This window comes from Hemicordylus capensis, chromosome 15, assembly GCF_027244095.1.
Source record: "Hemicordylus capensis ecotype Gifberg chromosome 15, rHemCap1.1.pri, whole genome shotgun sequence".
Taxonomy (NCBI): domain Eukaryota; kingdom Metazoa; phylum Chordata; class Lepidosauria; order Squamata; family Cordylidae; genus Hemicordylus; species Hemicordylus capensis.
This window is the reverse complement of record NC_069671.1, coordinates 9,618,851-9,645,858: the sequence shown is the minus strand read 5'-3', so window position 1 is coordinate 9,645,858 and position 27,008 is coordinate 9,618,851. Positions and strand designations below refer to the sequence as shown.

The 27,008-nt window shown below is 47.7% G+C and overlaps 1 protein-coding gene and 1 non-coding gene across 7 annotated transcripts in view; one reads left to right on the top strand and one right to left on the bottom strand.

Moving 5' to 3' along the window:
- The window catches only part of ADGRD1 (adhesion G protein-coupled receptor D1), a 218,311-nt gene that overhangs the window by 145,890 nt on the left and 45,413 nt on the right, over positions 1-27,008 (top strand). For all 6 annotated transcript variants that reach the window (XM_053280100.1, XM_053280102.1, XM_053280099.1 and 3 more), the window contains 3 exons: positions 3,697-3,850; positions 15,269-15,335; positions 19,378-19,444. In XM_053280100.1, the coding sequence (XP_053136075.1) occupies positions 3,697-3,850; positions 15,269-15,335; positions 19,378-19,444 (288 nt within the window). The remainder of the gene's footprint in view (positions 1-3,696; positions 3,851-15,268; positions 15,336-19,377; positions 19,445-27,008) is intronic.
- On the bottom strand, positions 2,676-2,780 carry LOC128338273 (U6 spliceosomal RNA). The gene has a single exon (XR_008312560.1). It is a non-coding gene; the product is annotated as a U6 spliceosomal RNA (small nuclear RNA).

The following is a 27,008-nucleotide window of genomic DNA, read 5'->3' as shown; positions in this document are numbered from 1 at the left end:
GCCGTGGCAACCCACGATTTTAAAAACCAGGTTTGCGGAGTGCTTACTCTGCAAACCCCCGTTTAAGGGCAGGGGCAATTCAGCGGGCTACCCGCTTGTAAACCACCAGGCTTGCCTGCAAGCCCGGTGGTTTATACAACCAGCGAAAATCGGGCTAGGCTCTCCTAGCCCGATTTTTGCTGGTCGTGAGAATAGCCTCTTTCTGTGCACTAACCTGGGTTAAGACCCAGGTTTATTTTCTGGGTTAGCAGCCTTTGACTACCCTGGGTTTGGGAGCTTGCTCCCCATCTACATGACCAGCTAACCCAGGTTAGTCCGCCACTAACCTGGGTTACTGTTGTCGTGTGTTGAGGCTTCTAGTATTTAAACCTGCCCTGGCCAATCCAGTGACGTCATACTCTCTGCCCTGGGTGCAGGCTAAAGCCCTGTCCCCCTACACCACAGCCTCAACCTAGAATGACACCCACACCGGCAAGGATGCAATGTCCAGTTATGTTCTTAAAGTAATGTGTAGTTTGATCCTCGGAATTATTCCTCCGTGTTCTCTGTTTTCATTCGATCCTAAAAAGCGAAGGAAGCCAACCTCTTGCTTTCAGGGATGATAACAGCAACAATTTTTATGCAATGCAGGGTTTAGGAATCAAGCTGGCTAGGGTGGGAGTATCTGTCTCTCGGTCTCCTCTTTCGCGGGAGGTCTGAAAGAAATCCTCCACTTAATCCCAACCCAACATTTCCTTGAAGCGAGACCACACCAGTAATCCCTCCTAGCAAACTGCCGTGAGATCAGAGAAGCCGCTCGGGACAACTTGAAAAGAGTGCGAGGCAGAGAGATTGCTGGATTTGCTTGTGTCTGAGGACAGGCGCAGAGAGCATGAGCCCTTTCAAGCTTATCTGTTTTCATCAAGGGTGCAGGTACACAGGGAAGAGGAAGAGTTGGGAAGAGGAGCGGAAACAATCTCTTTGAGGAGAGCACTTCCCACCGGCCTTGGGGGAGAGGGCCAGCAATTAAAAGCTCTCATTTCAGATGCCTCGGTTCCTCCTAAGCAAAGCCCAGTAAGCGTCATCTGAAGGAGTCGAGTGTATCCGAGGAGAGTTTCTGTTTTGTTCTCCTTCCTGCTGGCAACCAAGCAATATTGTTAATATGCTTCCCAAGTTCTTCTGATTAGGGACATGCATGAACTGAGCTTTATTCATTCCACAGTTTCAGCCCCTTTGGGGGTGAGGGGCGAGTGGGATCTTTGAAAAGGAGGAGAGCAGGTTCTTTCCTGCTTTCTGCTGCCCCACGCTGCTTCCTGCTACATTGGTGCTTGTCCCGAGAACCCACATGTGGTGCCAGTTTGGTGCCGAATCTGTGCACGAACCGTGGTTCGTATACATGCTTCCTTCTGATTGGTGGAGACTGTCTCCCACAGAAATCTGCTGAGCTCTTTCTCCAGATCTACAGGGAGGGCTTCTTCCGTCCTGCTGCCCTGGGTAGGGAGCAGATTGTCCAGCTGTCTTTTCTTTTTATCCTCGCATAACTTTGGTGCATTGCGTTTCTACTGCATGTGACGCGGCCTGAGCATTTCGGATGAGCACTTTAATCAGTAATCGCTTCAGCTGGTCTGCAAGATCTGTAATAGGGTTGGGCAAGCGTCCTACTCAAGTCCGGGAGCTGTGCATTATTTATTATTATTATTATTTATTATTTATTGTTTACACAGTCAGACAGGTGTTATTGACTGGTTTGTTTTATCCAGACATCGAGTCCTTCCCAAGGACCTGGGATGGCTGAATTTTATTGTCAATTGTTATAGATATCGTCGCAGAATATAGGCTGTTCCCAGTAAAGCTGCTTTTTGTAATTGGCTGATGGTTGTTGTTGTTGTTATTTACATTTTATATCCCACTCTTCCTCAAAGGAGCTGAGAGCGGTGTACTACATACTTGAGTTTCTCTTTCACAACAACCCTGTGAAGTAGGTTAGGCTGAGCGAGAAGTGACTGGCTCAGAGTCACCCAGCTAGTTTCATGGCTGAATGGGGATTTGAACTCAGGTCTCCCCGGTCCTAGTCCAGCACTCTAACCACTACACCACGCTGGCTCTCTGGTGTGCTCCCATTTTGTGATTGTGTGCTCTTAAAAAACAGGGCGGGGGAAGTGATCGTTTGTGGGACTCCCACTGGGTTAAAAGGGCTCTGTCCTACTCAGTGGCTGTACCCAGCTGTTAAATGCAGTAGGAAGGGAAGACTCACAGATTATCACCCCCCACTCCACCTTGTTTTTTATAAGCACACACTCATAAAATGGGAGCTTGCACAGCTCCCAAACTTGGATTGACCCTTGTCCCACCCTATTAAAGATTGTGAGAACCAGCCCCTGCTAACTGAGCAAAGAGGTGTCTTTTTAAAGTGGTGATTCTCTTTATTTAGCAAGGGGAGAGCAACTGGCCCTATCCAACCCCAGCACAGCATCTCTCCAGTGGCTGTTGCTGGTGTCAGCCTTATGTTTCTTTTTTAGATTATGAGCCCTTTGGGGACAGGGGGCCATCTTATTTATGTATTCATTTTTCTGCGTAAACCGCTTTGAGAACTTTGGTTGAAGGGTGGTATGTAAATAACTTTGGTAGTGGTGGTAATAGTAGTATGTTAAGCAGCGCTTTGGCGGGTGTTTCTCAAATGTCATACCTCCTGCGTTTGTTTGTTTATTTATTTCACAAATTTGCGTGTTGTCCTTGCACAGAGGCCATGCTAATCTTCTCTGTATCGTACCAATTTTAGTATATGTGCAGCCGAAGCGAGCAGCACATTTATCGTTTTTAGAGAGCCATATACATTTTTATAGCATAGTCTTACCAAGGCCCTGAAATTCCACTTGGCGCAGTGGGGAAGCTCTGGCCAGAGGTTGCCAGTTCAAATCCCCGCTGGTATGTTCCCCAGACTACGGGAAATTCCTATAAAGGGCAGCAGTGATATAGGAAGTTGTTGAAAGGCATAATCTCATACTGCGCGGGAGGAGGCAATGGACAACCCCTCCTGTATTCTACCAAAGACAACCACAGGGCTCTGTGGGCACCAGGAGTCGAAACCGACTCAACAGCACACTTTACTTTTGCCTGGAACCTCAGGTTGTGGGGTGTCTCCTAATGCCTTTTATGCCTTTATGCCTTTGATGCCTATTATACCTTACAAATCTCTGTGCCTTTCATACCCTTTTATTTATTTTATATATTTATTGCTCAATATTTATACTGCCTTTCATTAAGCATCTCAAGGTGGTTTACAGAAGTTTTAAAATTCCATAAACGTTACATTTGAATCCTTAAAATCAGTTATTAAACATTAAAACCATTAAACAACAATAAACCATTTAAAAGAAACATATGCAAGAAAGCTGAGAAACCTGGCAGCCTGTAGGGAGTAAAAGCCTGACTAAATAAAAAGGTCTTGAGTTGTTTTTTAAAAGCAGTCACAGCTGTTGCAGAGTGACGTTCACTGGGAGAGCATTCCAGAGTCTGGGGGCAACAACAGAGAAGGCCCTGTCCCGTGTGCACAATGATCTAGCCTCTCTCAGTGCCGACACACAGAGCAAAGGCCCCCCTGACGATCTTGTTGGGCGTCAAATACTTGTACTTTATGCTCTGTACTTATGCTGGTCTAAGAGGGTAATAAAGATGATTTGATTTGATATTTATTCATTTGCTTGCTTCTCCTCGTAGGTTCCCTGCAAGACCCTGGCCATCCTCCTCCATTTCTTCTTCCTGAGTGCTTTTGCTTGGATGCTGGTGGAAGGCTTCCATCTCTACAGCATGGTGATCAAAGTGTTCGGATCCGAAGAGAGCAAGCACTTCTACTACTATGGAATCGGGTGGGGTAGGTGACGTTCTCCATCCCCCCACATTACTTTTTAAAAGATTCCCAATCAGAAAAAAAAGAGATGGAATCAATGCCCCAAGAACAAAATGGGGGGGCAAGCCAAGGTAGCTGAGAAAAGACTACCCAGGTAATTATGGATAGGGCTGGCTCATCTATGGAACTGGTCAGCTCAGGGAGAAAAATCTCAGATGCTGCTGAGAGGGTGATGCCCACCCTCACCCTGTTACCTCCTCTTCTGCTTCCTCCTCCCTGCTCACTGCTGTTTGGTTCATCCACAGACACTGAAGGTGCAAAGAAGCACCTTTTCAAAGTGGTGATTCTCTTTACTGAGCAGGAGGTGAGCAACTGGCCCTATTCACCCCCAGCACAGCATCCCTCCAGTGGCTTTTGCTGGTGTCAACCTTATCTTTCTATTTAAGACTTTGGGGGCAGGGAGCCATTCTAATTTTATTTATTTATATCTATATAAAACGCTTTGGGAGCTTTAGTTGAAAAGTGGTATATAAGTCTTCATCGTATTGGAATTTGTATTCAAGGCTAGTGATCACTATATTTAAAGCAGGGGGCTACTGTGGCAAAAACATACACAGACACACAGAGCGAGACACACAGACACAGAAACAGCCTTATATGTGAGAGCTATCTATCTATCTATCTATCTATCTACCTGCCTACCTATCAGATTTTTTATACCGCCCACTATTGAATTCTCCAGACAGTTTGTTTGTTTGTTTAATCAAATTTGTACACTGCCCCAAACTTTCGTCTCTGGGCGGTTAACAATAGCATCAAAACAATTAAAATATATACAAAAAACATAGAGCATAAAAGAAACCAAGAATGTAACAGTTGAAACATATTAAAAAAATCAAATGAAAATAAGCATTAAAACACACCAACCAACCAAAAAAACATGGCTGCAGAGATATGTCTTCAGAAGTTTCCTAAAAGCCAACAGGGATGGAGCAGTTCTGATCTCGGCAGGAAGTGCGTCCCACACAGCCCTTGGGCAACTACAGAGAGGGCTCACCTTTGAGTTGACACTAGACGAGCCGGCGGTACCCTCAGACAAGCCTCCCCGGAAGATTTCAATAGGCGGTTGTCTTCCTAATGAAGAAGGTGCTTCTCTTAAAGAGAGGGTGCACATTTCCCACGGTGCTGACCTCGGCCTTCTTTGGTGTTGGGAGGGCCCCTTAAGAGAGACGGAGCCCTTTCTTAACAGCTCTTGGTCTAGGAGGAAAGTGCCGGGGAGGGCTACCCTTCCCACCAGTCTGAGCATGCCTTCCAAAACGGTGCAGGGGCTGAGGAAGGCTCCGCTTCCCTTAAAGGAGCCTCACTGGTGCTGGTCAAAGCACTGAAGGGAATGGCTGCAGGTGGGAAGCGTCATCCATACATGCTGCAAGGGGGACTGTATATTTATTATTTATTTGTTTGTTGATCTGATTTGATTTGATTTGTATACCGCCCTTCCAAAATGGCTCAGGGCGGTTTACAATTCAAAACAAGCCACTAAAACAATAAAGAGCTACAACAAAAATTAAAAACAATATAACAACCATTATAATATAACAAATATAACAAACCATTAACAATTCAAAAACATTTTAAAACAAGAATCAAACAATTGCAGTAATTAAAACCCCCGAAACCGGGTTAAAATATTAAAACCGGTTTTAAAACCCTGGAAAGCCAGGCCAAACAAATACATTTTAAGGGCTCTCCTGAAGGCTAATAGAGAATTCAAATTACGGATTTCCGCAGGGAGTGCATTCCACAGCCCCGGAGCAGCTATAGAGAAGGCCCGCCTCCGAGTTGCCACCAAACGAACTGGTGGTAACTGGAGACGAACCTCCTCAGATGACCTTAACGTGCGGTGGGGATCATGCAGAAGAAGGCGCTCTCTGAGGTAACTCGGTATATCATATTCAGCTTTGACCGAGGCTTCACACAGGTCCAATGAATGATTAGTTAGGCAGCCACACTTAGGGTTGACGGGGCCCACCACTGACTCCCGGACCGTACATTGAAGAACACAGCTCTGTCCCTCCCTTTTCATATAGATGCACATGGAGTGGAACAGAAATAGCTCTCCTCACCTTGCTAGACCAGAAGAGCTGGAACTTGTGGCAGCAAGCAGGCATTGTCCCCTTTGCTAAGCAGGGTCTGCTTTGGTTTGCATTTGGATGGGAGACTTCATGCATGAACACTGTAAGATATTCCCTTCAGGGGTGGGGCTGCTCTGTGAAGAGCACCTGCCTGCTTGCATGCAGAAGGTCCCAAGTTCCCTCCCTGGCAGCATCTCCAAGACAGGGCTGAGAATGACTCCTGCCAGCAACCTTGGAGAAGCCACTGCTTGTCTGTGCAGACCATACTAAGCTAGAGGGACCAAGGGTCTGACTGGGTATAAGGCAGCTCCCTGTATTCCTAACACCAAGCCAGGCAGGGGCGTGGGGTGCAGAGGAGGAGAAGTTTGGTGGGGTGGGCAAACAGATGAGGAGGCCAAAGGATAAAGCACTTTGCATCCTGCCTCAGGCGGCAAAAGTTCTTGGGCCATCACCACCAACCCCCACCCATGGATTCATTTAGAAGCTGCATAAAAAACTGATTACAACCATCACATAGTAATCGCTACTGTTGTCACTGGGATATTCCACACCTAGGCTATTCTGGGGCACCGGTAGCTGTAGGGCATTCATCGAAACACCCCTTAAATGGTTGCCTATGTGGTAGATGTTGTCACCCACACGTGAAACTCTTTCCGTCCTCACCTCCTCAACAGCCGTATTTCAAAAATCCCATCTCCACCATTGCCTCCCAAATGATGTAAGACCTCAAGCCTTCACAGCCATGAGTAATGGCCTCATTTCTGCACGGAGTGGACTAAACACACCTTTTAAGGTGATGCAAATCTTTTTCTCCACCTCCCCCCCCAAAGCATTCCATCTTGGGGGTGGGGTGGTGTATTTTGGTGGCTCTCCCAGAATGGGCTGCAGAGAGAGGTGTCCATTCAGACAGCCTATGTCCCACCCATATTTGGCATACAGTGACCAGTGCAGTTGTGTGCCTCTTCATAGTCTCGGTTGACTGCAGCGTTGGCACTATTCTTTCCCTTCCAATCAAGCTTCAGCCTAGTAACGATGACATCAACATACCGCCAACCAAACCTGCCTATATGAACGTGCCAGAGGGTGCATGCAGCATATTCAGAGTGAGGGGACATCCCTGAAGCAGCATTGCCCTCACACGGAATGAGCTTTGTTTGCCCTCAGTGACATCATCATATAGACAGATCTGATAGGCTACAGGATGGTGCCACTATTTCTAGGAAGAAGGGCAATCTTAAACATTTAAATCGTCCAAATCAGCAACTGATCAGGATTGTAAACAGGTAGGGCAAAGGCAAACCTTTTTTGTGGGAGGTGGTGGTGGAATCTTTTGAGAAACATTTGGGTCCTGTCCAAAAGCACCTTTTAAAGCCTCCCTCCAAAAGTGCAGTTCACTTTTCTGATTTTCCAGATATTTATTTTTTAAAAAATGCCCTGTTGCCTTGGTGATTCAGAACAGCATCTGAAGCTTAGTGTATCACATTTAGAAAACAATACACCTCCCCACACACACCAACACCCACTTGGTTTTTGTGGGCTGCTTAATGAGATAGTTTGTCATATGGGAAATTATTGTTTTTGGGCTTGTGCACCTAACCTCTCTGCAGTCTCACATGCAATTTAAAACCTTTTAAAAAAACCCTTTCCTTTTGGATTTCTGCTTGGAGGAGTCTGGGCTCTGAACTGTTAGAAAGATAGATTTCTGTCCATTAAGCACCTGCTTCTTTGCTGTTATGCTAGGCACAGTCCCTGGGGTCTTTTTCAAGGGACTAGGCTGACCTAATGAAAAGAAATCATATTGGCTGAGATTAATTCTTCCCCAGCAAATTGGAAATAAATACCTTTTTGTCGGCAAACCAATACACACATCTTAAGTCGAGGCTCTCAGAAGAAGCAGGGCTTGTTTACAGGACTTAGGGCTGGTGGAAGCTATCTATCGGCCTTTCTTATTTCAATCAACCATCTAAAGGCAGTGCAGGGATTTCAGGTTCTTCAAGTTTTTTCTTGGGAAAGTCTTGCAAACTCTCAAAGACATCACTGGAGAAACAAGAAGTTCTGGTAAGAACTAACAGCTGCTACTTTTCTTTCGCTGAGACCTCAATTGATGTTTACCATCTTCACAGTTTAGCCCACTTGCGTCTCAAACTTTCACACGTCCGTCATGTTGAATTGGGGTGGATGATGATCATCACAAACTACGCTGCGGAGATTTCAACATGTGTCCCTACAACTGTACCAAATTTGGATCCAATCTGTCCAGGCATTGTGAAGTCGATAGGGTCACACACACACACACAGCTGAGTGATCTCATAAGCTTACTTATCCCCTGCTAACTGAGCAAAAGGGCACCTTTTAAAGTGGCGATACTCTTATATTTAATAGGTGGAGAGCAACTGGCCCTATTCAGCCCTAGCACAGAGTCTCTCTCCAGTGTCTGTTGCTGGTGTCTGCCTTTGGTTTCTTTTTAGACTGGGAGCCCTTTGGGGACAGGGAACCATCTTATTCATTTTTCTATGTAAACCACTTTGAGAACTTTTGTTGAAAAGTGGTATATAAGTAGCAGCAGCAGCAATAGTAGTAGATGAGAGCTGGTCTTGTGGTAGCAAGCATGACTTGTCCCCTTAGCTAAGCAGGGTCCACCCTGGTTGCATATGAATGGGAGACTAGAAGTGTGAGCACTGTAAGATCTTCCCCTCAGGGGATGGAGCCGCTCTGGGAAGAGCATCTAGGTTCCAAGTTCCCTCCCTGGTGGAATCTCCAAGATAGGCTGAGAGTGAGTCCTGCCTGCAACCTTGGAGAAGCTGCTGCCAGTCTGTGTGGACAATACTGAGCTGGATGGACCAAGGGTCTGATTCAGTATGTGGCAGCTTCCTATGTCCCTATGATGATGGATTTGAAGCACAAAACCCAAATCGGGTTTGGGAGTTGTGTGTGCTCCCAGTTTTCGGTTGTGTGGAAGCAAGCCAAGAGGAAAACCTGGGTTTTCCTCTGCCTTGCTTCCACACAATCACTTCTACCCAGGTTTTCCTGGGTACAGGAAAAACACAATCAAAACACAGTTTTTGATTGTTTGAATGCCTTCACCATCTAGAAGTGGGGCTGGAGCCTTGCTCCTTAGGGCTCCATGGCCTTAAATATTTCAGAGACATATGAATGTATGAACCTCCCCTTCTAGGCAATCCGGCCACTGATGTAGCATAAATCCTGGTGAATTCTGGGTAAATAAATTGTGAGCTTCATGTGGGTCCACAGGAAGCCACCATGCTTTTTTCCGCAGAAATCACCAGGAATTATGGTATCTTAACAAAGTGTCATTCTTTAGTGCTTTCTGGGTAAAAAACAAATAGTGATGGAAGCTAACCATGGAAAAGACCATCATCCCCAAGTGCAGCTGCATCCATCCCCAAAGCTTTAAATAGTGGGGTGGGGAGAAAGGTTGGCCCATCCCCAGAAGTTTGACAGTGTTCAAACTCTGCATGAACATATATCTGGAGTCAGCGCCTTGGTCCTGACCCAAGATTGTCTGCTTTCTTGTGCCAGATAAGAAATTTTGTGCAGTGTTTTACTAATGCACAGCTGCATTGATCAAGCACTGCACATAATGAATCTCAGCCGGTCATACTGATGATCACATCAAGCAGAGATTGCATTTGTGTGGTGTTTCACCAGTGCACTAGAGCACATGAACACACTGATAAAGCACTGCAAATAATGCATCTGGATTTATCATATTGATGAGCACACCTGCCCATCACCCCCCACCCCGCCACACACACACAAATTGAATTTTGTTTCAGTGCAAATTTTGTCTTGTTTTGTACTGAATTTTGTTTCACTGCAAAAAATGCCCAAAGGGTTCCCCCATTTTTGTTGCCTGTGAATAGAGCAGCGAAAAGTAAGGGCTCCTGTGCAGATTGACACCAACACTGATCTTTAATATCTCAACCACTGTGCAATATCGTCTCAGTCTTACAGTTCATCTGTAACTGCTGTACTCCCAAACAGGCACAGGAAGGCATGAGCACCTTTGTTTATTGTGGGTGATGTATGAGCCGTAGGTAATTTTCCGAGGCAAATCCAATGTTATGACCCTAAGTGTTTCTGAGGTCTTCTCTTTCCACAGTGTCTCAAATGGTTGGGTCTTAGTGAGGCAATCTGCTTATTTCCGAGTAACAAAACCTGACTGTATTTAGACCCTCCGTGGCCCACCAAGCACCGCCTGGATTTTGCCCATTTATCTTCTAATATCCCATTAAACCCGCGGAAGGAAGAGTGGAGCTGGATGGCCTGCAGACCATTTTACATTCATGGAATTAGCTCTTCTTGTTATCCAGATGACTGCCCCACGTTTCATCTGCATACGTTTTATTGTCTTGCCAGGGAACTCTCAATTTAATTTTCTTCTCCAGTGCAGTCTTAAGCTGATAAATAATCAAGCTGAAGCCCGGGGACATCTGAAATGTGTTTCCAAAAAGCAGCCACATTAAGGCGGTGCACCACCTAAGCAGAGCTGTCTTCAGTGTGTCTGCCAAGCTAGCATGTTTTCAAACTGTATCACCTTTATTCATTTCTCTCCATTTCATATCCTGCTCCGTCCTGAAGAAACGGAGAGACTTAAAGAGATATTTAATATTTTCTGTATCAATTAAGAGAAAAGGGAGAAATCTAACCCCCAAGATAGGGGCTTTCTTGATGGGAGAGAGGGGTGCAATTTCCCAGCACAGTCTTTCTCTGACTGGTAGCTTCTCCCCACTCCACCCCTTGAGGTCATTCACACAATCAAAAACTGTGTTCTACCTGGGTTTGGGAGCTCTGTGTGTGCTCCCAATTTTCGATTGTGTGGAAGCAAGGTTAGAGGGAAAGCTACCCAGCTTTTCCTCCTCCCTTGCTTCCACACAATCACTTCTGCAAAGGTTTCCCTGCAAATACCAGTTGCAGGGGAGCAACAGCAGGAGAGAGAGCATGCCCTCCCCTCTTGCCTGTGGGCTTCTCGGAGGCATCTGGTGGGCCACTGTGTGAAACAGGATGCTGGGCTGGATAGGCCTCCTTGGGCCTGATCCAGAAGCGGAGGCGTAGCTAGGGGAGAGGGAGCCCATGTTCGTCCATCTCCCTGGTGGCCCCTCGGAGTGAGGGAGATAATGAAGAAAATAGGGAGGGGTGGAGTTGGGGGCCCGGGTTCCTTGAACCCACCTGCTCAATGATAGCTACACCCCTGTCCAGCAGGGCTGTTCGTATGTTCTTTTGTTCTTATGCTATTTTTGAACCATTCTAAACTTGCTCCCAACTCTCACTCCCAAATGCTAGCAACCCAGTGCACAGTTTCCAAAGCTCTCTCCCTTCTTCCATTTGAAAACTTACCTGTAATGTGGGGGCAGCAAGGGCAGCTCTTCAGCATGCTGCTTGTCTGCCAGAGCAAAAACCCCGGAAGACATTGGCGGTTGTCGTTTGCTTCCCAAAAGAAGAGGCTTTGGGTGTGGGTCGGAGCGGAATTCACAGGCAGAGATTTCAACCACACCTGGAGCTTTTATAGACAGGGCTGTTACCCCAAATCTCCTCCGGAAGAGAGTGTGTGCTTTTCACACACCAGCCAAACTTACCCCGAAGTCCATTCGAGATTCTTGGAAGTACTCTACGCACAAATTGGCCTTTGTCTTCCGAATTCTAGTTTATCTTGAAGCATTTCTGGGTTTTTTAAATGCTGGTTTCAAGAAAATTTTTCTGAAATTGCCGGAGCAAATAGGGAGAGGCATTGATGTAGAATCATTGTGTTCCTATCCAAGGAGTGCTAGAAGAAAAACACAGAGGCATGCACTGCAAACCTGCATCAAAAGCAAACCCAAGAGCAGAGGGGGAATGTAATTCAAAGTGGCTTTGTTCAACATTTAGCCTGCAGCCTGAAGCCCTGTGTGAATAACTCCCTGGAGAAGCATGTTGGGCTCCTAAGGCTCTCCTCTTCTTTGGCTCACACACCACGAGCCTGGAAACTCACGTCTGAGTCTTGTAGGCCTGAGTTTCACTGGCATTTCTAGGAACATAGGAAGCTGCTTTATACTCAGTCAGACCACTGGTGACACCCTTCTGCTCCCACCCACCCCCATGGGCTCCCTCCCTACACCCATCCAAGCACTGACTTCGTGTTGAAGTGTTTCCGCAAAGCCAGATCTGATTGGCTGTTTCTCATCTTGATGTCGTCACATTCGCAGTGTGTTACCTGACTGGTTGGGCACCACACCAAGGAACAGGGCGAGGTGGGGTGGGGTGGGGGCCGGAGGAGGAGGAGATCAAGCCAAAGCACTCGTCCAAAGGGCAGATATGGGGAAAGGTGGTCTTTGGGGAAATGTTTGGAAGTCTCTTTTTCATACCTGGAATGTTTGCCTGCAAGTATCTAACCATGATATTTAACACATATTCCTAATGAGGGCAGCGAATGGCAGCGATATGATACGAACCGGCCCCTGTTCTCTTGTAAAGAAAGGGGATCATAACTACTGCCAGTAGGACTATGCACATCAGGAAAAGGGGGATTCCACTGTTGGCCTTCCCAGCCCCCACTCCCAGGGGGCATCAGAGCAATGGAAAAAGTCCTGAGTGGGACGACAATCCCAGAAGGCAACCCCCGTACTCTCAGCAGCCACAGAACTTCCCTGGCTGCCAGCATTACTCCTTGCCTGACCCCCAAGCTCTTGAACATCACTGTGCCACCCAGCTGCCCCCATGCCAGTGCTGGACAGTTGGTTAAAGCCCCCCCCCACCAATGTGCTACCTGGGACACTTGCCCTGGACTCTAATGGAGTATAGCGTGGTGTAGTGGTTAGAGTGCTGGACTAGGACCGGGGAGACCCGAGTTCAAATCCCCATTCAGCCATGATACTAGCTGGGTGACTCTGGGCCAGTTGTTGTGAGGAGAAATTTAAGTATGTAGTACACTGCTCTGGGCTCCTTGGAGGAAGAGCGGGATATAAATGCAAAATAAAATAAAATAAAATAAAATAATAATGCCTCCGGGGGGGGGCAGGAATTCCAACACTGGGATTCTTCCCCCCCCCCCCGATGCTCACAGTCCTACAGCAAGATATTAGTTAAAACTAATACAAGCATGAGTTGTCCCCTTTGCTAAACAGGGTCTGCCCTGGTTGGCACATGAATGGGAGACTACATGTGTGCGCGTTGTAAGATAGTCCACTTAGGGGTTGGGGCCACTGGGAAGAGCACCTGTATGCTTGGATGCAGAAGGTTCCAAGTTCCCTCCCTGGCAGCATCTCCAAGATAGAGCTGAGAGAGACTCCTGCCTGCAACCTTGGAGAAGCCGCTTCCAGTCTGTGAAGACAGTACTGAGCTAGATGGGCCAAGTGTCTGACTTAGTATATGACAATGGCTTATGTTTCTATGTTCCTAACTTGCCCACAACAGCTAACCAATAAATGTGGCCCTGAACCACAGTCACTGATCGCTGCCTTTGACTCTGTTGATAACAATATTCTGTATCTTTGATCAATCTTCCCGGGGGCGGCGGCGGCTAGGGAATCTAATCTCTTCCTCTTCTGCTCTCAGCAGTACCTCCCAGTGAAGCAATATCAGCCTCATCTCCTTTAATAACACTCCCGAGTCAATGGCTCCCAATCCAAGCGGATAAAAATAGCTTCCGAAACAGAAAGTACCAAGTCTCCCTAGAGATAGCATGATCGGCATGGATACCGCATAATAATGTCACTAGCTAGTTACACTCTCTGAGTGCCGCAAAGGTAGCCTATGGAAGAAAGCCATGAATAAAACGTGTCAAGTTTAAGAACCCATTCCACTGTTCTAGCAGGCCCATTTTCTCAAATAAATAGCACCGGATAACCCTGCAAGGAAATAGTATTGCATGTTAAGGAGCCCTCTTGTACTGCATTCTGGGAGAAAAGGGGAGGATTACATCAGTCCCGAGGCCTCGTATCTATTCAGAGACCGATGCCTCCAACTTCACAGCTGAAAATGTATACACTCATGTATACTTGCCATGCCCCATTCTCAAGCAAAGATGAATGCTTCAGACACCTCTCCTCCTGAATGCTCTTTTGCGCTCGCTGTTTACTCTGTAATTGCTTCTGAAGTGTTCCTAGAAGCTGGTGAATACATGCACACAATTCCCCCAAAGAAGTTCCCAAAATCTTCCGCAGAGGCAAAAATCAGGAGAGGGGAGAGTGATTTTCCAGGGACTAATACCAGAACATAGGGATTGGCCTTGGCGATCATATGCATATGCTGATACCACCCACAATGAGAAAGACATACACCTCTGCCCAAGAACATGTGGGTTAAATGCTTCACCCCTCGACACACTAATCTATTCTGGCTGCAGGGGCTGCATGCCTGGAACTCCTCTGAACACAACACGGTCCTGTTCATTCCAACAGATCAAGCTGCATTGTGCATTGCTTCATGCATGTCGGTCTCCCTCCTTGTACTGTAATGAATGGGGAGGATTCCATCCACAGGAGATCTGTGCATGCGCCACTCTGGACAAAGGCAGAAGAACACACTCATCACTACACCCAAGCATGAATTGTCCTCACTGCATCACTTCCAACAGTTCCAAGTTCCCTTCCTGGCAGCATCTCCAAGACAGGGCTGAGAGAGACTCCTGACCACAACCTTGGAGAAGCCGCTGCCAGTCTGTGTAGACAATACTGAGCTAGATAGACCAATGGTCTGACTCAGTATATGGCAGCTTCATATGTTCTTCCTAAGATCATTGGAAGCACTCCACACACAAATCTGGCTTTGTCTTCCAAATTCTAGCTTATCTCGATATCTTTCTGGGTTATTAAAATGCTGGTTTTAAGTGAGTTTTTCTGAAATTGCCAGAGCAAATAGGGAGAGGCACTGACGTAGAATCATTAACATGAAAAGAGGGATACAGTCTTTAGGAATGCAGATACAGGCTTTAGAAATCTGTCTCTCCGCACCCCCCCATTGGCTAGAAGGAGAACACAGAGGCATGTGATGTGAACCGGCACCAAAATAAAACCCGAGAGCAGAGGGGAGGGGCTGCTTCCCTCAGTGCCTCAAGTGGAATTCGAAGTGGCTTTGCTCAACATTTACTCCGCAGCATGAAGCCATGTGCGAATAACTCCCTAGTGAACTCACCACTGGGGTGACGTTGGAACCAGGGGCTTCATGACGTTCCACATCATAGTCAGACCCACTAAAGCAGTCTACACTTCAGAAGCCTGTCAGAGCCGTGAGCTTACTGCTGCTAGAAAGGAAATCTGGGATGCAATTTATTTATTTTCTTAATGAAGTGATATCTGTCTCTAAATTTTGCAGGTTGCCCGCTGCTGATCTGTGTCATCTCGGTAACTTCATCTGTGAGAAGCTATGGAGAGCACAAAAAGTAAGTCTGGAAAGGAGGAGGAGCAGGGGGGAATGGGCAGAAATTGCCCATGGGCTGGGTCAGATGGTATATCCCAATCGGTCCTTAGGGGCTTGGCGGGGGTAGTGGTGGTGGGGCAAAGTGGCAGCCATAACAGCACAGGAAGCTGCCTTGAACCGAATCAGACCTTGGTCCATCTAGCACAGTATTTTCTACACAGACCGGCAGCAGCTTCTCCAAGGTTTCAGGTAGGGGTCTTTCTCAGCCCTATCTTGGAGATGCCAGGGAGGGAACTTCGGACCTTCTTCATGCAAAGCAGACCTTCTGCCACTGATCTATGGACCCAACAGCTAAGGGGAATATCTTACAGTGCTCACATGCAGTCTCCTATTCAAGTGCAAACCTGGGCAGACCCTGCTTAGTAAAGGGGACAATTCATGCCTGCTACCACGAGACCAGCCACTTAATGGCACAGTGGGGAAATGACTTGACAAGCAAGCCAGAGGTTGCCGGTTCGAATCCCCGCTGGTATGTTTCCCAGACTATGGGAAACACCTATATTGGGCTGCAGCGATCTAGGAAGATGCTGAAAGGCATCATCTCATTCTGCACGGGAGGAGGCAATCGTGAACCCCTCCTGTATTCTATCAAAGACAACCACAGGGCTCTGCGGGTGCCAGGAGTCGACACCGACCCAACAGTACAACTTTATTTTACTTTACCACAAGGCCAGCTTTTCTCCCTGCTATTTTTGCGTTATCATGAGGGGTCAGGGATTAGACCAGGGATCTTCTCATGCAAACCAGATGCTCTCCTCCTGACCTATAGCCCTGTTTCCGTATAGAAATTGTTCCCAGCAATACTTGAACATATTAGGGGTTGAACCTGGCACTTCCTGCTTGCAAAGCAGATGCTCTGCGATTTAGTACAGCCCCAGAAAAGAAAGAAAGGAAGAAAGGAAGAAAGATGGAGGGAACTAGCTAGCTGCCATATACTGAGTCAGACCATAGGTCCATCTAGCTCAGTATTGTCTACCCAGACTGGCAGCGGTTTCTCCAAGGTTGCAGGCAGGAATCTTTCTCAGCCCTATCTTGGAGATGCCAGGGAGGGAACATAGCACCTTCTGCATGGAAGCAGGTAGATGTTCTTCTCAGAGCAGCTCCATTCTCAAAGGGGAAGATCTTACAGTGCTCACATATAGTCTCCCATTCAAATGCAAACCCGGGTGGACCCTACTTAGCAACTCAACAGCACAGTTTACTTTACCTTTGCCACAAGATCCTGGTCCACAAAACAAGCCAACAAGCAAGCAAGTGGGAGGTGGGGCAATATCTCCCTCTCAATGTTGAGTCAAACAATTCACAGGAGGACTTTTGGGTCAGCCCAGAATTCTTACTGAATCTGCTTTCCTTCGCTGGCTCTCTCTCTCTCTCTCTCTCTCTCTCTCTCTCTCTCTCTCTCTCTCTCTCACACACACACACACACACACACACACACACCCCTGTGGAAAAGACGGTAATGCCACTACTGCATCCCACCATTGGGGGCAAACCAGTTGATTGTCCGGACCCAGGACACCATTCTCATGCTTTTCTTGGATCAGGGCTGGCCTTGTTTCCTCTTCCGTCATTCTCACCTGAAGGAGAGAGAGATGAGTCAAGGGCTTCTTTCCATCCCCATCCCTTTCCCCTTCTTCACTGACAGCTGGAAGAAAGGGAGAGGGGATCTGGTTATTTTCTCTCGCTGCGTGAAAGAATAATGCCCATAGCGAGCTGTCGATGATGAATGACATGTTACTTAGTGCAGCTGCCAGAAATGACAAATTACATGTGTTTTCACCGTGTGTTCGCCCCTCCCACCACCTGGAGGCCTATCGGAAGAGGCAGTTGCTGCTTTCCATTTGTCATGTATCCGCACAAGCAAGAGCCTGCCCGAGATTGTTATGTGGGGAGGAAAAAGCAATAGGGCTGCTCCACATTCACTGGCCCTGCTCCAGTACATCTTTAGTAGCCATCAGGGGTTGTCAAATCTGGGACCTCAGATGTTGTTGGACTGCAACTCCCATCATCCCTCAGTCCTAGTCTGTGGTGGTCGGGGGGTGATGGGAGTTGTAGTCCAACTCGGTGTGTTGTGGACATTCTGGTTTTTATATGTTGTAACTGTTAAATTCTTGGTTTGTTTTATTCTTGGTTTGTTTTATGCTGTCAACCACCTAAAGACTTCGGTAGTGGGGGGTATACAAATTTATTACATACATGCATACATACAACCACCCCTGGGGACCCAAATTTGAGAACTCCTGCCATACATGAATCTTGTGAAGCTCTTCATGGATTGCACATAAGTGGTGGGGAAAATTTCACCCCTGCATTCCTCCATCCCTGTATTTGTCTTTGTTATTTCTAGCCAATCATCATCATCATCAGTTCCAAAAGACCTTGAGGAGCACCTCAACACCAGAGGGGCCACAGAAATCACCATCAGCCAATTACAAAAAGCAGCTTTACTGGGAACAGCCTATATTCTGTGACAATATCTATAACAATTGACAATAAAACTCAGCCATCCCAGGTCCTTGGGAAGGACTCAATGTCTGGATAAAACAAACCAGTCAATAACACCTGTCTGACTGTGTTAGATAATAAGATAATAATAATAAAAAAACAAGATAACAAATCATAATAGTGGCTGACGTGCAGAACATGGATGTGCACGTGCAGTGAGAAAACAGCCTAGCAGCACTTCCAGACTAACTGTGCTGGTGCAGAGGGGAACGGATGATTCTTCACACACACACACACACACACACACACACACACACACACACACACACACATATTTTCCAGGAAGCCCCCTGTGCCACTCAGAAATATGTCCCCAAGGGTTGCACAGCCCTCAAGGACAGATTCTTAGGATGGCACAGAGGGCTTCCTGGGGAAGAGAGGTTGTCAGAAATTCCCTCTTCCTCACTGCACAGGTGCAGTTAGTTGGGAAGTTCCATTAGGTCACTCTCTTGATGTACCAAAGCATCCTTGCTTTCTAGGTTAGCCAAAAATAATATAAAGATCTGTGTGCTCTACCATTGTTGAAGTACAATGGGAGCAGGAGTAGCTAAAAAAGGAGCAAGAACTTATCGGGAAAGAGGTGTGACAAAAGCCCGGGTTAGAAATCCAAGGAGGCTGTTCGCACTATCAAAGATTCCTGGGTAGGAAGGGGTGAACCCAGGAATCTCTAGTCATCTGGGTCACTGGGAGCCCTCCTGACCCAGCAGTTCTGAACCTGGGTAGCCCAGATCCGCTACCCAGGTTAAAAATGAGGGAGGACACCCAGAGAGCCATCTTACCTTTTGCTTTGGGCCGTAGGTGGCGCTGGTGCTTTTTAAAATGTTCCTAGGCTGCTTTACCAAAGGGTTCTGTGGAAAGTGGGGCCAGGGAGAGGAGAGGTGCTGCAGTCCTGAGGGCTGCCTCTCTGCTGCTCGTGCAATGCATTGTGGGATATTGGAGGATCCAACTTGGGTTTTTCTCCCCCCCCCGGAGCATGCTGCAGCCTGATCGTGTGGGGGATGGGTAAATAAACTGAACCGGGGGCTTGGGCCGTCTGGGAGGCATAGGGTGTGAGCTTGCCTCCCCTCCTGCCCACCCTACAATGGTCGTGAGGACAGGCTTGAAATGGGAGAAAAGCTGGTCTTGTTGTGATAGCAAACATGAATTGTCCCCTTGGCTAAGCAGTGTCCATCTTGGTTTGCATCTGAATGGGAGACTATATATACTGTGAGTACTGTAAGATGTTCCCCTTAGGGGATGGCGCTGCTCTAGGAAGAGCACCTGCCTGCTTGCATGCAGAAGGTCCCCGGTTCCCTCCTTGGAGAAGCTGCTGCCAGTCTCTGGAGACGATACTGAGCTAGATAGACCAATGGTCAGACTCAGTAGAAGGCATTTTCCTATGTTCCTAGGTTTCCTCCAGTGCAGAGTCCCCAGGGATCACTCCCTGCTAAAATCGAAACCCTGCTGCTTTGTTCCGACAATCGCAGGCCAATAGTAAGTGCTTTTTAATCTCTTTGCAGTTGCTGGCTTTCTTTGGAGAACGGGGCCATCTGGGCTTTCGTGGCCCCAGCCGTGTTCGTCATTGTGGTAGGTGCACTCTCTTTCAATGCCTGTTGTCCGTATGTGGCCTTCACCACGCCGGTCGTAGTAGCCAGTGAGCAATGGTCCAGAGAGCTGCACAGAGTAGAGCCGGGCAGGCTGAGGTCACAACAGAGCAGGGCTGGAGACCAGAGGACAGGCCGGATGAGCTGACCCAAGAAGAGGGTCAGCCGTCACTCTGCTCCGGCAGAGACCTGGAGTAGACTGCAGACTTTTATTCAATGCTGTCCCAGGTTGAAAGGAGGTAACTTCCAAGAACAAGGCTTGGATGGTTTAAACTCCGCAGGCCTGCTCAACTTTGGCCCCCCAGCTGTTTTCTCCCGATCCACATGGACAAAGACGTTCTACAGAATAAATTCTAGCCATATGGCCTGTCAACGCAGCGGATGCTGGGAGTTGAAGTCTATAGCAGCTGGGAATCCCTGTTCGAGGGAACACTGCCCACCTGCATTGCTTCTGCATCCCCACTCAATGTGGTCTCCCCAGAACAAGCAGGTTAATCCTTTCCTGAAATGGAAGGATTTGTGGCTTGAGAGAGCTCTTCTCTCCCCAACTGGGGCCCGTGTCACCTTCAAACAGGTAACAAACCAATGCCTAACCCAGTCTTCTCCATCTGCATTTCAGGGACCCGACCAGCCAGCTGCTGTCCATGCTTTCCCTTCCCTTGCTGCCTGTTGAACTACCGTATTTTTCCAATGGGAAGAGTTTCATAGGCCGCTTTCCGGTTTGGGAAGTCAGTGCCAAGTTCAGGCAGCTTTAACACTTGATCAAGGGAGGGTAGTTAAAGCAGGTCTGTTAGGTTCAGCCAGCTGCTCTGGGTGCATCTGTCGGTGGTAATGAATTTAATCTTTCTAGACGAGAGTTGCAGGTTCATGACTGAGTTACTGATACGCGAATGTATTACAGCGCTTTAATTATCCCCGTGCATTAAATTACAACGAGTCGCCGCTTAAGCACTTGGATTACTCAAGGAGGTTGTGAGGGATAGTTGGGAAGGGATTACTCCTCTTCAAGGATCTCGGCTGCATCCCGCTGTAGATGGGTTTATTGATCAGGATGCTGCACCTCCTGTGATAAGACGTGTGTGTGTGTGTGTGTGTGTGTGTGTGTGTGTGTGTGTGTGTGTTTACCAGCAAATGGAAGGATCAGCGTATCCACAGAGAATATACATCTCCTCTTCTAACATTTCGGAAGGGCCTGTGAGTTTTCAAGTCAGGAGGCAGAATCACGGGCTGCCTCCCCATATGCTGTGTGTAACGAAGCCTCATTTTTGTAATTAGAAAAGGGACGGTAATTATTTTAGAATCCTCCATGGCTCTGCTGTTTCGACAGCCCAGGAGGGACTGTAAACTCCTGCTGTTAGAATAGCTAATGCAATGTAAACATAGGCACAAGCTTGGGTTCAATCAGGCCAAAGATCTCTCTGTTTCTTTCATTCATTCAATCCATCCATCCATCCATCCATCCATCCATCCAAATATTTGTATCCCACTGCGCTCCAGGACACTGCTGCAGGCGATGGGTTGTTATAAAATATAATAAAACAATGAAGCTATAAGTTATGAACATTTTTTTTTTAAAGCAGGGGCAAGATGAAACAGCTTCTCCAAGGTTACAGGCAGGCATCTCTCTCAGCACCATTGGGAGATGCCGGGGAGGGAACTTGGGACCTTCTGCTCACACGCCCACACAATCTGTGCTGCTCCTGGCAGCGCGGATCACTGGAGACTGGGAAAATGAGTCCCAGCCTCCAGGAACCCCTAAATGCACGGGGCAAGCAGCATAGAGTTGGGCACTCTAGGCACTTGACTCTGTGTATGCTTGGGCTGCACACAATCCTGGACTTGCTCCTCCGTGCTCCTGCCATCTAACCCAAGTTAAAGGCCAGGTTACAAACCCCCCAGATTTCCGCAGGAGGCAGCACCAGGATTGGCCTTGATCCCGGTGCAGGTTGGGTTGCCCTAGCCTGGGTTGGGCTGCTCGTGTGCACAGCCTCACGGGTGACAATCAGTTCTATGGGAAATTTGACTTGCTCCCTTTCTGCTGCCCTTTCAGTGTTGGCTGCAGACTCTTTTCTTCCAACAGGACTTGGTGTGATTAGGAGGCTCTCCGCACAGTGCGGAGAGCCTGCAGGGGGGTTGTGGGGAGAGCGGGCTTGACCCGCTCTCCCCGCACACGAGCGAGCGGCTTGCCTTGGGTGGCCGGATTGGCCGCCCGCACAACTACTGGCTCTGTAGGGACCTCCTGGCCCCTGGAAGTCCCAGAATGCACCCTACAAGTCTGCACTGCAGTGCATTCTTGGGGAGCCCCCTGACGCCAGGAAGCATGTTTTAGCTTTCCCTGTCAGGGGTCTACTCATGAGTCGCCGCAGCCCAGAGCTGCACCGCAGTGTCACATGGCCAAAACGACAATGGGAGTAGCGGAGTGCTCCCACCGCTAACCTCCTTTAACTGGGGGGGGGGGAGGTGCATCAGAAACCGGGCTGGGCTCCCTTAGGCCAGTCTCTGCTGCTCATGAGTAAAGCCTCTATCTCTAACCAGTCTTTATTTTCCCTCTTCTTCATGTTTTTATTTTATTTTATTTTATTTTATTTAACATATTTTTATACTGCCCCAAACTCACGTCTCTGACTCATGTTTATTGACTGATGTAGCATACTGAGGTCATTCACACAATCAAAAACGACCTGGTTTGGGGAGCTGTGCGGGCTCCTAGTCTTCAGCTGTGTGGAAGCGAGGTAGGAGGAGGAACCTAGGTCGGAGTGATTGTATCGAAGCCAGGTAGGAGGAGAAGCTACCCAGGTTTTCCTCCTACCTTGCTTCCACACGAGCACTTCTACCCAGGTTTTCCTCTTTCCTTGCTTCCACACAGAGACGGTTCTCACAATCGCGCTGGGCAGATGGGGTGGGCAAGGGAGATAGGCTGCTTTACACTCACCTTTTCCCCAGATGACTGAACAGGTTGGCTTGGGTGAAGTGGTTTGACTGGGATTGCCCTGAAATTCTGAGTTCTCATGTCACACTCCACATGGGCTTGATGATTTCAGTTAACCCTTTAATTGCACTTGCCGTGGTCATGAATGCAGGCATAGTTGGGTTTAAAAAAAAAATAGCTGTGAGCCGTGCTTTTTGGGTACATGCACCAATGCAAACTGACAATTAAGTGACTGTCAACATTTCACCGGTATATCTCGGAGTTTTTCAAGCACTAGCGATATTTATTTGGGATGGTTGGTGATCCCATGTGAATGTCAACATTCACAGATTTCCAGATGTTCACCGCTTTGGGAGATAAGGGTGTTAAGCTGCTGCATTCATCCTGGGGTTTCATTTCCACTTCTCCTCTTAGAAAGCACTTAATGGTTATTTCGTGGTTTACCCAAGGCTTCTGCTGCTCTTTGTTTTGTATATTTGAAGGAGGTTTTTTTTTTTTTTTTAGAAAGGAGAAGTTTTTAGAGAGTTTTTATGAGAGCTGGTCTTGTGGTAGTGAGCATAGATTGTCCCCTTTGCTAAGCAGTGTCCATCTTGGGTTGCATTTGGATGGGCACCAACATGTGAGTGCTATAAGATATTCCTTAGATGGAATGAGGCCATAGCTCAATGGAAGAGCATCTGCATGCTTGCATTCAGAAGGTCCCAGGTTCACTCCCTGGCACCATCTTCAGGTAAGGCTGAGAGAGACTCCTTGGAGAGCCACTGGCACCCAGTGTAGACCAGGGGTTCCCAACCTGTGGTACTCCAGATGTTGCTTAACTACAATTCCCATTGCCCCTAGCTAAAATTGATTATGGCTGGGGATGATGGGAGTTGGAGTTAGGGGTGTGCACAATACCAGTTTGCCCAGTTCGGTTTGAGCACCCCTCAAGGCCCCTGGACTAAGCGGTGAGTGGTTTTTTAATTTTTTTTTAAAAAACTTTAGAATTCCCAAACTGGCTGCAAGCCAGCCCATGGGGTTCGGCTCGAGGTCAAGCTGAACTGGGTCCTGTCCGGCCCGAGGGTGAGCCCTCGAACTGGGCCGGTCCGATGGCAAAGTGGCTCAACCTTGCGCCGGTTCACACTTCCCAAGTTGTAGTTCAGTAACATGTGGAGTGCCACTGACTAGATGGACCAATGATCTGACTCATTATACGGTAGCTTCCTATGTTCCTAAGTTCCTAGAGGTGTGAGTGCTGATGACCAATGGAGGGAAACTTTTTTTAAAAAATTCCAGTAGTCAGATGCTGTTCCGTCGATTCTGTACTCTCTCCATCTTGCTTCTCCTCCTCTTTTGAGAACTTTGAGGTAATTAGTAACTTGCCTTCAGACTAAGGCCCTCCCCCCAGCATTGATTGCAAAGCAAATGTCTGTTTTGGCTCCGTCTCCTTGGTTTCTGCTGTGGAGCCTTTAGCTGATACCCTGACTAACGATGCACCCACCAAAAAGGACATCGCACTAGAGCAGGCCTGCTCAACTTAGGCCCCCCAGCTGTTTTTGGACTACAACTCCCATAATCCCCAGTCACAGTGGACAATAAACAGGAATTATGGGAGTTGTAGGCCAACATCTGCAGGAGGGCCGAAGTTGAGCAGCCCTGCACTAGTGCAAGGATATTGCACAGAGAAGTTATCCTCAGTCTGCGTCCCAGACGAGTGTTGCACTACCACAAGCACACTTGTGTTTGTGCAACCGTTGTGCCACCTGCAGCAGGCCTCATCTGTTTTTATGGGAACTTTTGTGCAAGAGCACAACAGTGCAGTCTGGCAAATCCCCAATGTCTAGCGCAATGGTGCCATCTTCCTGCGCTCGTGCAACTTTGCGCGCTTTGCAAGTGCATTGTTAGCCGGGATGTCAACCTTAAGGTCGTTCTCACAACTGATTCCAAAGGAGCTGGGGAGGCTGGGGGTGGGGAAGGCAGGAGCCTACCTATCTTTCCCCACATGAGCAACAGCTCACCCGGACTCCACCGAGCTGCGGGCCCACACAATCGGTACACTGGCGGCAGTGGTGCACGTAGGCCCCTTCCCTCGGTCAACAGCGGCGGGGAAGTAGCAGCAGCAAATCAGCAAAGACTAGGAATTTTGAAAAAAATTAGAGGGGGGGGCCTCACAGTGGAGGAGGCTCCAAGCCCTTCAGCCTCAGGTCCAGGCGCCAAAAATACCTAGGTGAACCCCTGACTGGCGGAGTCCCAAAGTGGGATCAGGAGGAGGAAGGCCTCCCGCATCCCACAACGCAATGCGGGAACAGCAGAGAGGCCACCTTCGGCATTGCTGCCGCTCCACTCTGCCCGGACTCTCATTCCCCCTGACCTGTTGGAAAAAAATGGCGGGCAGCCATCTGGGAGCACTGGAGCCCAGAGCAATCACACACACACACACACACACACACACACACACACACACACACACACACACACACTCGCCTGCCAAGGTAGGACAAGGGGAGGTTTCTGTCCTGCCTTGGTTAAAGCCTGGGCGCCAAAGGTGGACTCCCCAATATGGCAGGCTCTGGGTAGGAGCAAGACCGGTGTCTCCACACAAACCTCTGTATCCTGGTTCCCCCCTTCCTACGAATCTTTGGCTGGCCACGAGAATGACCTCTTTTTGTGATAATTTTATGGTCCTTATTGTTTTAACCAATTTTAATGCTTTAATGTGATTTTAATGGAGTTCTACTGTAGGTTAATTTTTGTAAACCACTGGCTCCCAGGCCTTGCAATGAAGAACAGTGTCCTAGGCTTTATTCTCAGTTAGTACACAGTCATTGGAAAGCCAAAGGGGGCTTGTGGCTGCCCGATGTAAACAGAGCATGCCCCCCAAATGTTCTACAATACTCAACCATCTCCTGCAGTTATAATCACCTGGGAGAACAATTGATTGGTCACTCTCCCTGATAGTGGAAAGTCTGAAAAGCCCTGATGTGTAAGCCATGTCATGGATCCCATTTTTAGTCAAATTGAGTCTGAAATACTATATTCCTGTAGGAGAGGAAAGGAGGTAAAACAGTCACAGCATCTGCATTTTTGGAACAAAGTAAAACATGTCTTTGGCAGAAGGGTTTCCATTTTTATCAGCCATCTGCCACCGTGGTGTATTTCCATATATAAAGCAAAATTAAGGACATGCTATCGAAAATTCAAACATCTGTTTAATGCATAGCATTAGTAGCATTTGAATAGTTTGGAAGCTATTAAGCACATGTGGGCGGGGGAGACAGTGCTTTATGGGTCCTGCATATCTTCTGTTTGCTCATCAATTGCTGCTTTCCAGGGCTCTCTGTTAATTCGGTCACTGTTGTTGGTATGCCTGTGTGTGTTTCAATAGCAGATTTGCCATGCCGTTCTCAATGGGATTGTGGTGACACAATCCCATTCTCACCTTTCTGGTATGAGCTTTTAAATTAGAGCTGAACAAAAAGTTCTCACATTTGGGGGGACTAGCTTTAGTCAAAGTTGGCAAAACCTCATCCTGGTGAACCTGGGCCAATCACCACCTCTTAGAGAGCTGCACAACTAGAGCACTCCAGCAGATGTTGGAATACAACTCCCATCATTTACAAAATAATTTACAGAAGGATCATAGAGATATGGATGGATGTATACATTCAGGACAGTGTGTGTGTGTGTGTGGGGGGGTGTTATTTACTTATTTACTTATTTATTTTATAAGTTTTAGTGTAGACACATCTGATATATATATATATATATGCCATGTTTATCACCAAAGAATTATGGGAACTGGAGTTTAGTTAGGATGATAAGATTTCTCTACTGGAAATCCCTTCCCTCCCTTAGCTTGAATGGCTTTAAAAGGGGCTTGGAAAAATTCATGGAGGACAGGTCTAGCAATGGCTACTAGACCTGACCTCCAGGTTCAGAGGCAGGATGCCTCTGAATACCATTGGCAGGGGAGCAACAGCAGGAGGGAGCGTGGCCACATTAGCATGTAACATGGAACCATGTGTCCAATGGGCCCATGGTTCCGTGTCCCCCCCGCCGGTCTCCCATCCGAATTCACACGTAATGGACAACTGTCTCTCTGCAGTCAGCAATATTGCAGAGAGGTGGGGGAGCTGACTGTGTAGGCTTCCTTCTTTATTGAAGGACAGCCAATCACGCCAGAGTTGAGGGAGCAGTGTCTTCCCTCAACTCTGGTTCCAGTTGTTCGGAATTCGTGCGGTACATTCCGAATTCAGAAGAACCACAGGCTGCCTGGAAACTTGGATTGTGGCAACAAAATTCACTACACCCCGAGGGTTCAGACTGGAGTTCCAATTTTGAACCCTCGGTTGCGTTGCTGCACTTCCTCGCATTTGGACGTAAAGTCCGCGGAACCACAGGCCTATTCAACTGCAGTTCTGCATTATGTGCTAATGTGGCTGGCATGCCCATCTCCTGGCTGTGGGCTTCCCAGGGTCATGTGGTGAGCCACTGTGGAAACAGGATACTGGACTAGATAGGGCTTGGGCCTGATCCACCAGGCTACTCTTATGTTCATATAGAAAGCTGGATGAGGAATACAGTCAATGATTAGACAAAATCTCTCCTCCAAGCTTCCTTTGTTCCATCTCTCCTAAGT